The sequence below is a fragment of the Physeter macrocephalus genome, chromosome 2, assembly GCF_002837175.3.
Source record: "Physeter macrocephalus isolate SW-GA chromosome 2, ASM283717v5, whole genome shotgun sequence".
NCBI lineage: Eukaryota > Metazoa > Chordata > Mammalia > Artiodactyla > Physeteridae > Physeter > Physeter macrocephalus.
In genome coordinates this window covers 22,890,056-22,899,860 of record NC_041215.1, presented here as the reverse complement: position 1 = coordinate 22,899,860, position 9,805 = coordinate 22,890,056, and the positions used below count along the sequence as shown (strand labels likewise).

The window sequence follows — 9,805 nt, the reverse complement described above, 5'->3', positions numbered from 1 at the left end:
CCGCCGCCCCCCACCTCCCCCCCCCCCGCCCCCGACAGCCCGCAGACACCGGGGCAGCAAGGCTGGTGCCGGTCACACCCTTTTTTCTCCCCTGGGCTCAGCGATAGAATTTAAATACACATCCAACTGCTTCTCAGACCTTGGGCGGAGGCCAGACCAGCAACAGAGAAGCTCCTCACTCTTGCTACGCGATAAGCAAAACACATAAAAAGAGGAAAAGCCTCTCCCCCTTTCTTCAGGGAGGTGTGCCCCTTCTGCATGGTCTGCAGGGCCGCGGATGTGGCCTGTGGACCCTGATGCCACCACTGGCCATCCTGGGAGTCAAGAACAGGACGGGCGGGCTTCCCTGGTGGCGCAGTGGTTGAGAGTCCGCCTGCCGATGCAGGGGATACGGGTTCGTGCCCCGGTCCGGGAAGATCCCACATGCCGCAAAGCGGCTGGGCCCGTGAGCCGTGGCCGCTGAGCCTGCGCGTCCGGAGCCTGTGCTCCGCAACGGGAGAGGCCCCAACAGTGAGAGGCCTGCGTACCGCAAAAAAAAAAAAAAACAACAGGACGGGCTCGAGGGGCAAATTCTAGAAAGGGTGAAGAAAGCAGACCCATCTCCTCCAGTTCCCTTGTATGAAGGGGAAAACCCTGAACAGGGTCGCTTTGCAGACCTGAGTCTCCATCTTCTCCCAAAGTGCCTCTTACTTTATTAAAACCTCACAGTTACTCAAAAACATGCTCTTACCTAACGAGGAAGCAATGCCTTCAATGTGAGACTTCTTCAGGATCTGGGCTCCCGTGCTTTTCACCTTAATTCTGCAGGGACAGGAACGGCCGTTATACGCCACCAGCCATGCCACCAAGACGTTTTCAAACATGTTTTGCTTTAGACGACAAAAGAATTAGATTCATTTTTTTCCTTCGCACCCTTCCACTCAAACCAAAAGTCACGCCAACTGGGAATTCGTGCACCTGAGGTGAGAGGCAGCAAGGACCCTGATGAATGTTTTTGTTTTTGTTTTTTCCTTTCCCCTTTTAAGACAGAAAAGGTTGGCTGGATTTAAGAGCAAAAATGAATTCAAATTGTGACTTTTATGCGGCAAATCCCACTTTCAACTGCACAAATAACTCCTTTGTTAGATTTTCAGAGTAGAGGATAACGTCACTAAAAGCTGTTTACGGCCCAGCAGGTATGTTTTAGTTTAAAAGGATGGGCTTTCCTTTCAAACTCGAGTATTCAATTACCTTCCCAGCCTCGAGGAAAGTGTGAGCTGTGGACTAAGCAGGCTTAGGAGCGGCTCTGAAGAAAGAGGGATGGGGACGCGGGGAGGCGGGAGCAGGAGCTGACTTGGTTTCATTCTCTATTTAGAATCGGGAATTCTCCCGTCAGACACACATGACCTGGGCATTTTAATCATTCCCAGTCATCTACGTCCTTCCACCACGGACGATCAAGAACACAACATAACGTGCTTCCCCACACCCATACGTTTGCCTTCTGAATGCTAAACGACAGTTTCTTGTCAGAGGCACAGGCTCAAACATCAAATATCCCAAAACTCAGGGGGCTGTCACACAAGTTTCTGAAAAAAAGACACACAAATACATCTGTGGGAAAGAAACAGCCCTACTTGGACCCCAACGAGCGTTTACCTCGCGTTTAATTTACATTTGTTCCATTTTTGTACTGATCTCGCTGGACATCAGTACCACGTATACATCTTCAATTTCCAAACTTTCGTGAAATAAAATCAGTTGTTTTCCTCTTTGGGTTATTTGGACCCCATTTATAACTAAAAAGATAAGAAGCCCTTAAGACTGCTCTTTGCTTTTTTGGGGAAAGAGTGGTGGTATCAGAAATCCCATATGGAAAAAAGATAATATCACAAAAACACAACACTTAACTTGTTGTCTAGGGAAAGTATCTGAACGTTTAGAAAAAATCCCTTTTTTCTCTTATTTTTGGCTGACTTCTCAGTTCCGGCCAAGACCTACATTAGAAAAAAAAAAGAAAAAAAAAAACTTTGTTACTAAGACACAACAAACAGCTAACACAATGTAAGAAGCCGTGGCGACCCATAAATACAAATGCAGCAGATGATTCTTAAAGGAGCAAAGGACTCCAGAGGCGGGGAAACTGAGGCACAAGGTGCAGCAGCAGATCCAGACCAGAACCAGGGTTTTATCTGGCCCTCTTCCCACTACGCTGCTGGGAAGTCTCCCTGAGATACTCCCGTTATTTACTATCAGGGCTCCCGGCCAGCTATTTCCTTGAGTTACAGCCTTACATGCCTTTTTATAGCTGACTCTGTTAAATTTTTTTTTTTTTCCCCAGTGTGAGGAAAAAAAAAAGACACTTCCGGAAGCATAACCTTGTAAGCACTCAACCAAAACCCCATTAGACGGGGAAGGAGGGAGAATCAGTGCCAATGGAGAGGAGCGCCAACTGTTCAGACTCAATTATTTCGCTGAAGCAGCTCCTAGGTATCTCCTGATAAAGATTTTACTTGTCACCCGAAAGTCATTTCTAATTCCTGAAATTACAGAAGAACGGCTGTCACCTTTGCAGGCCATAATCGCTTTTTCCATCTGCAGAGGACATACTTGGCATCCGTCATGATTTAGACTCATGTGGTAAGCAGTAATGATTTGGCACAAAGTACTTGAAGGTCTGACGCGATGTGCCCTGCAACAAAATTTGCACGGTGGTTTATTACATCGTTTGCTTCCCATTTCAACGCAGACACAACCCTCAAGGGCAAAGGTTAGCCGGGCTGATCCTCAAGATGGTTCAATTCCATCATCCTGCACTGAATGGGCTCAATGCCAAAAAGAAGTGACTGGCCTCAGTGCCTAGGGAGGCGCCTGGATGATTTTCATAAATAAAATACAACCAAAGTCCCTCCCAAAGGTTCTGTCTAGATTATTTTTAAAAGGCTCCTGAATAAATCGGCCTGCCTCCAACGTCGGCAGGAGAGGCGTTGTAAACAATCAAAGCTTAAAAACAATTAAAGCTTACAACCCTCCCATGTTTGGGGAGTTAACAGTTGACCACAGCGCAAAAAAATAAAATCAGAGGAAAATGACTGCTCTTCTGGCTGCCGTGTCCCTGAAAGGACTGGACAGCTGCAGCCGTTGATTACATCAATGGGGAAGGCTGGTCTGGCCGTGACAGTAAAGGACGTGGGGGGGGGTCGTTTGTGCAAAGAGGGGTTCACCCCGGCAGGAGAGGGTAGGTCCAGTTAGCAGAGGATGGGGGCTTCAGGGAGCAGAGGTGGGGCTTCAGGGAGCAGAGACAGGGGTTCAGGCAGCAAACGAGGGGCTTCAGGGAGCAGAGGTAGGGGTTCGGGGAGCAGAGATGGGGTTCAGGATGCAGAAATGGGGTCCAGGCAGAAAAGGGGTTCAGAGAGCAAAGGGGTTCAATGAACAGAGACGGGGGCTCCCACGGCAGGGCGGGTTACCGCCCTGGGGAGCCTCTTTCGGGGTTCGCCCCTCCCCCAGGCCCGGCCCCGCCGCCTCAACCCCCGCCCGGCCGACCCGAGGGGCGCAGCCCGCCGGGCTCACCGGGCGCCCCGCCTCCCCAGCACGGCGTCCCCGAGCCCGGCGCGGAGGGCGAGGTGGCCGCGGCGGTCCAACGGCGGTTGCAACCGCGCCGCCCCAGGCGCAGCCGTCCGCGCCCGCGCTCACCGCCTCCGCCGCCACCGCCGCCGCCGCTCCCGCGGGCCGGGGGCGGGGCCAGCCTGGCGGCGGAGCCAAGCCCCACCCCCGTCTCCGACCAATGGGGAGCCCGCGTTCCCGCCACGGCCCCGCCCCTTCCGCCCGGCTAAGCGCAGAGAGACAGGCGGGCGTGCGCTAGGCTGACTGAAGGGCGCGGGCGGGCGTGCAGGCTCGAGGTGGGCGGCGACGGCGGCGACCTCCATCTTCCGGCCCGGGCGCCCGCCGCCTCCTGCCTGCGCCTGTCAGGCCCGCGCGGCCCTCGAGGCCCCTCCCCGCCGAGGCCCTGAGGAAAGCCTCGAGAGCCTTCCAGAACCTTCCACGGCCTGAGGCGCCTGAGGTGAGGCGTCGCGGCGGTTCCGACCCGCGCCCACCAGAGGGGTGGTCGTGCGTTTCGCACATGACCCACTTGTGTGGGCGGTGACCCGGGAAGCAGGTACCCCGCCGGCCGCGCGCCGGCCGCGTCAGTGCGGTGGTCGCCGTGGGGTCGGTGTGAAGACATAGTGTGGGGTTCAGGTGTGCGAAGTGGCGACCCCACGGACGGCCGCACACGCGAGTGTGTCCTCTCCGCTTCCGGCCGGACCCAGAGTGTCTGTTGGGTAGAAGGCAGAATTCGGGGTTCGGCGTCTCGTGGCGCCGCGTTCAGGAGCCGCTTCTGCTCGGCCTGCTTCGTTCGGGGAAGTTTTGTGTCCAACGCGGCGGGTCGCGAGGGGGCCGTGGACACCGGTGCAGCCCACGCAGGGCCAGGTGGCCGCTCGCCCCGGTCACGCGGGGGTCGGAGTCCCTGCTCACAAGATCAAGGTGTTGTTGAGTGGGGTCCCTCCTTGGCCTCCTTAGGGCCCCGAATGCATGGAAACATGGGGGGGCGTCTCGGTGAGAGAAATTCTCAGTCCCAGCCCCCACGCGGGATGTGAGATGGGCAGCCGTAATTCGGGGCTGCTGAGACATGTGAATTGATTGGTACCTTTCTGGAAAACGACTTGACGTTATCTGTCAAGCGCCTCGAAAACGTTGCAGACCCTCCAACCCCGCAATTTCCACTTCCAGAGATTTATCGTAAAGATATAATCAGATGTGCACAAAGATTGGTGTGCAGTGATGTTTTCTGCAGCGTTACTTATATTGTGGAAAAAATCAGGAGGCCCTGAGATGTCCAACAGTAGAGGTGTGGTTAGCTAAAATATGATGGAAGTTATTTTTTGAAATGTCTTCGGTAACAAGAAATATTTATGATGCATTTCCAGTAGAAGGGGAAAAATTTTTAATGAAAGCCAAACAGACTTCTGAGAAGGGTGGATCTTGTCAAAGAATGTTCCCTCACGGACTCTGCCAGTCATTTGTGCTGCTTCAGAAGTAGACCCTTTGGTGCAACTGTGAGTCTCGATGATTTGGGGTGTGTGCTTATTCTTTAAACGAATGTTTGAGTGACTACTTGGTGACAGGAACTGGGCATACAGTGGTGAGGAAAATAGCACTCAGGGAACTCAGCCTGATGGAGAAGACATTTAATAAAACCACAACTAAGACTGAAACACTTTATGCTGGCACTACTATAAGCACTTTATAATTATTAATTTTATTTAACACAAGAACCCTAAAATGTTAGTATAATAATCGGCCCCGGGACTCCCCTGGTGACGCAGTGGTTAAGAATCCGCCTGCCAATGCAGGGGACACGGGTTCGAGCCCTGGTCCGGGAAGATCCCACATGCCGCGGAGCAGCTAAGCCCGTGCGCCACAACTACTGAGCCCACGTGCCTAAAGCCCGTGCTCTGCAACAAGAGACGCCACCGCAGTGAGAAGCCCATGGACCACAGTGAAGAGTAGCCCCTGCTCACTGCAACTAGAGAAAGCCCGTGCGCATCAACGAAGCCCCAGGGCAGCCATAAATAAGTAAATAAGTAAATAAATAAAAAGAATCATACCGTTAGTATGATGCATTTAAAGATAAAAAATAATAATCAGGGCTTCCCTGGTGGCGCAGTGGTTGAGAATCCGCCTGCCGATGCAGGGGACGCGGGTTCGTGCCCCGGTCCAGGAAGATCCCACATGCCCCGGAGCGGCTGGGCCCGTGAGCCATGGCTGCTGAGCCTGTGTGTCCGGAGCCTGTGCTCCACGACAGGAGAGGCCACAGCAGTGAGAGGCCCGCGTACTGCAAAAAATAATAATAATAATAATCAGCCCAGTTGTTTTGGTGATCACTGTACAACAGAGGACCACGAAGTCCATTAGCTGAAAGAACCGAGTTGTTCACTCACAGTTGTGCAGTCCCGCCTGGGTTCAGCTGTGTGGTGCTTCTGCTGGTCTTGCCAGTGGCCACATGGGTGCTTGTGTTCAGCTGGAGAGTCAGCCAGAGCCTGGGCCTGTTGGGTTTGTCTCTCCACGTGCTCTCAGGGCCCGGCCCCTCCACATGCTCGCTTCAGCAGGGAAGCAGACTTGTTGCCTACGCGGCTGCTCAAGGTTCCCAAGAGCACAACGGTGGACGCTGCCAGTCCTTCTTAAGGTGTAGGCTTGGAGCTGGCACGGCCTCACTTCCACCATGTTCTCTTGGTGAAAGTGACTCACAGGGCCAGTTCAGATATAAGGGGAGAGGATTATACCAGCAGATATGATTCATTGGGGACTTTCAGGGAAACTGAGATAGAAAGAGGTTAAGTCACCTGTCTAAGGCAGAGCTAAGACTTGAAACAGGAAGTCCCGCTCCAGAGTCCAGATTGGTAACCACTGTACCAAAAAATAAATAGAAGTTCTGAAGAAGTTAATACAGGAGAAGTGCAGGGAGCTTTGAGAATTACAAAGAGACAACCTTGTCTGGAGCAGGGGTGTGGGTGGGGATCAAGGAAATAACGTTTAACCCTGAAACCTGACGTCTGAATGGGTTGGGAGAGAGCTTTCAGAGCTTAGGGAACTGTGCAAAGGCCCTGGGGTGGCAGAAGGCCCAACTCGTCAGAGGAACTAAGTGAAGCCTAGTGAGGCCAGGACCAAGGTGGAGGTGGAGTGACACAGAGGAGTCCCTCGGGGCTTGGATGTGCCCTAGGAAAATTTTTTTTCTATCTTATTATTTTAAAAATAATTATAGATTCATAGAAATTTGCAAAAGTAGTACAGAGAGGTCCCTTGTACCTGTCACCCAGCTTCTTCCAAAAGTTACCTTATGTAACTATAATATAGTATCAAAACCAGAACAGTGACATGGGGACAGTGCGTGTAGACTTCTGAGTCATTGTATCTCTTGTGTGGATTCATGTAACCACCAGTCAAGATACAGGGCATTTCTCTCCCCACAGAGAGCCCCCTCCAGCTACCCTGGGTAGACCCCCACCTCACCACCACGCCTCACCCCTGGGCACCAGGACTCTTCTCCATCTTCGTCATCCTGAGAATGTTCTACAGAAGCGACAGTGCAGCACGGAACCTTTGGAGCTGCGTTTCTCTTACTCAGCGCAACACCTGGGAGATGCCTCCAAACCCTCGAGTGTATCAGGACTGCCTTCCTTTCTGTTACCAAGCAGTATTCCATGCTGTGCGTGTGCCGGATAATCTCCCTATCTTAAGGTCCCTAACCTCAATCCCACCTGCAGAGTCCCCTTTGCCATCTCACATGCTATATACGGAGTTTCCAGAGATGAGCGTGTGGACATCTTTGGGGCTCATCTGCCCACTGCAGGGATCAAGGGGCAGTGGGGGGCCTGAGTCACCTAGGCCTTGGATGTACCATGTCTGCCCCACATCCCGCGGGTCCAAACATACCCACCCAGCTATGCCTAGGTGCAGGCCGGCTGGGAGAGTTGTCCTTATTCTGGGGGCCACATGCCTAATCAAGAATGGGGTTCTTGGGCTTCCCTGGTGGCGCAGTGGTTGAGAGCCCGCCTTCCGATGCAGGGGACGCGGGTCCGTGCCCCGGTCCGGGGAGATCCCACGTGCCGCGGAGCGGCTGGGCCCGTGAGCCATGGCCGCTGAGTCTGCGCATCCGGAGCCTGTGCTCCGCAACGGGAGAGGCCACAACAGTGAGAGGCCCGCGTACCACACACACAAAAAAAAGAGTGGGGTTCTTCTATTTGAGGGAGAAGGGATATTGGAGGGCAGCTGACAAACTGTCACAGCAGAAGCCATCCACACCTCACCTCTATCCCTCTGTAACTCAGAGCAGCATTTTTGTTACTTGGGACCCTTACCCATAGCATGTAAAATAGAGGAGAGGCTGGTGCTGTGAGCCATGGCTGCTGAGCCTGTGTGTCCGGAGCCTGTGCTCCACGACAGGAGAGGCCACAGCAGTGAGAGGCCCGCGTACTGCAAAAAATAATAATAATAATAATCAGCCCAGTTGTTTTGGTGATCACTGTACAACAGAGGACCACGAAGTCCATTAGCTGAAAGAACCGAGTTGTTCACTCACAGTTGTGCAGTCCCGCCTGGGTTCAGCTGTGTGGTGCTTCTGCTGGTCTTGCCAGTGGCCACATGGGTGCTTGTGTTCAGCTGGAGAGTCAGCCAGAGCCTGGGCCTGTTGGGTTTGTCTCTCCACGTGCTCTCAGGGCCCGGCCCCTCCACATGCTCGCTTCAGCAGGGAAGCAGACTTGTTGCCTACGCGGCTGCTCAAGGTTCCCAAGAGCACAACGGTGGACGCTGCCAGTCCTTCTTAAGGTGTAGGCTTGGAGCTGGCACGGCCTCACTTCCACCATGTTCTCTTGGTGAAAGTGACTCACAGGGCCAGTTCAGATATAAGGGGAGAGGATTATACCAGCAGATATGATTCATTGGGGACTTTCAGGGAAACTGAGATAGAAAGAGGTTAAGTCACCTGTCTAAGGCAGAGCTAAGACTTGAAACAGGAAGTCCCGCTCCAGAGTCCAGATTGGTAACCACTGTACCAAAAAATAAATAGAAGTTCTGAAGAAGTTAATACAGGAGAAGTGCAGGGAGCTTTGAGAATTACAAAGAGACAACCTTGTCTGGAGCAGGGGTGTGGGTGGGGATCAAGGAAATAACGTTTAACCCTGAAACCTGACGTCTGAATGGGTTGGGAGAGAGCTTTCAGAGCTTAGGGAACTGTGCAAAGGCCCTGGGGTGGCAGAAGGCCCAACTCGTCAGAGGAACTAAGTGAAGCCTAGTGAGGCCAGGACCAAGGTGGAGGTGGAGTGACACAGAGGAGTCCCTCGGGGCTTGGATGTGCCCTAGGAAAATTTTTTTTCTATCTTATTATTTTAAAAATAATTATAGATTCATAGAAATTTGCAAAAGTAGTACAGAGAGGTCCCTTGTACCTGTCACCCAGCTTCTTCCAAAAGTTACCTTATGTAACTATAATATAGTATCAAAACCAGAACAGTGACATGGGGACAGTGCGTGTAGACTTCTGAGTCATTGTATCTCTTGTGTGGATTCATGTAACCACCAGTCAAGATACAGGGCATTTCTCTCCCCACAGAGAGCCCCCTCCAGCTACCCTGGGTAGACCCCCACCTCACCACCACGCCTCACCCCTGGGCACCAGGACTCTTCTCCATCTTCGTCATCCTGAGAATGTTCTACAGAAGCGACAGTGCAGCACGGAACCTTTGGAGCTGCGTTTCTCTTACTCAGCGCAACACCTGGGAGATGCCTCCAAACCCTCGAGTGTATCAGGACTGCCTTCCTTTCTGTTACCAAGCAGTATTCCATGCTGTGCGTGTGCCGGATAATCTCCCTATCTTAAGGTCCCTAACCTCAATCCCACCTGCAGAGTCCCCTTTGCCATCTCACATGCTATATACGGAGTTTCCAGAGATGAGCGTGTGGACATCTTTGGGGCTCATCTGCCCACTGCAGGGATCAAGGGGCAGTGGGGGGCCTGAGTCACCTAGGCCTTGGATGTACCATGTCTGCCCCACATCCCGCGGGTCCAAACATACCCACCCAGCTATGCCTAGGTGCAGGCCGGCTGGGAGAGTTGTCCTTATTCTGGGGGCCACATGCCTAATCAAGAATGGGGTTCTTGGGCTTCCCTGGTGGCGCAGTGGTTGAGAGCCCGCCTTCCGATGCAGGGGACGCGGGTCCGTGCCCCGGTCCGGGGAGATCCCACGTGCCGCGGAGCGGCTGGGCCCGTGAGCCATGGCCGCTGAGTCTGCGC

General features: G+C 53.1%; 1 protein-coding gene and 1 long non-coding RNA gene across 3 annotated transcripts in view; one reads left to right on the top strand and one right to left on the bottom strand.

Annotated features, from left to right (window-relative positions):
• Positions 1-3,660, bottom strand: part of PWWP3A (PWWP domain containing 3A, DNA repair factor) — a 14,294-nt gene extending 10,634 nt beyond the window's left edge. The window contains exons 1-4 of the mRNA XM_055081691.1: positions 3,550-3,660; positions 2,547-2,671; positions 1,891-1,976; positions 731-801 (exon numbers count right to left, since the gene is read on the bottom strand). Coding sequence (XP_054937666.1) covers positions 731-801; positions 1,891-1,976; positions 2,547-2,603 — 214 coding nt within the window. The 5' untranslated portion in view covers positions 2,604-2,671; positions 3,550-3,660. The remainder of the gene's footprint in view (positions 1-730; positions 802-1,890; positions 1,977-2,546; positions 2,672-3,549) is intronic.
• Positions 3,661-3,863: 203 nt separating this feature from the next.
• LOC114487949 (uncharacterized) lies at positions 3,864-7,899 on the top strand. 2 transcript variants are annotated; one of them, XR_003683516.2, is made up of 3 exons: positions 3,864-4,039; positions 4,947-5,072; positions 6,987-7,899. It is a non-coding gene; the product is annotated as an uncharacterized lncRNA (long non-coding RNA). The 2 variants fall into 2 exon arrangements; XR_003683515.2 differs by having other exon boundaries at positions 4,944-5,072.
• Positions 7,900-9,805: the final 1,906 nt, after the last annotated feature.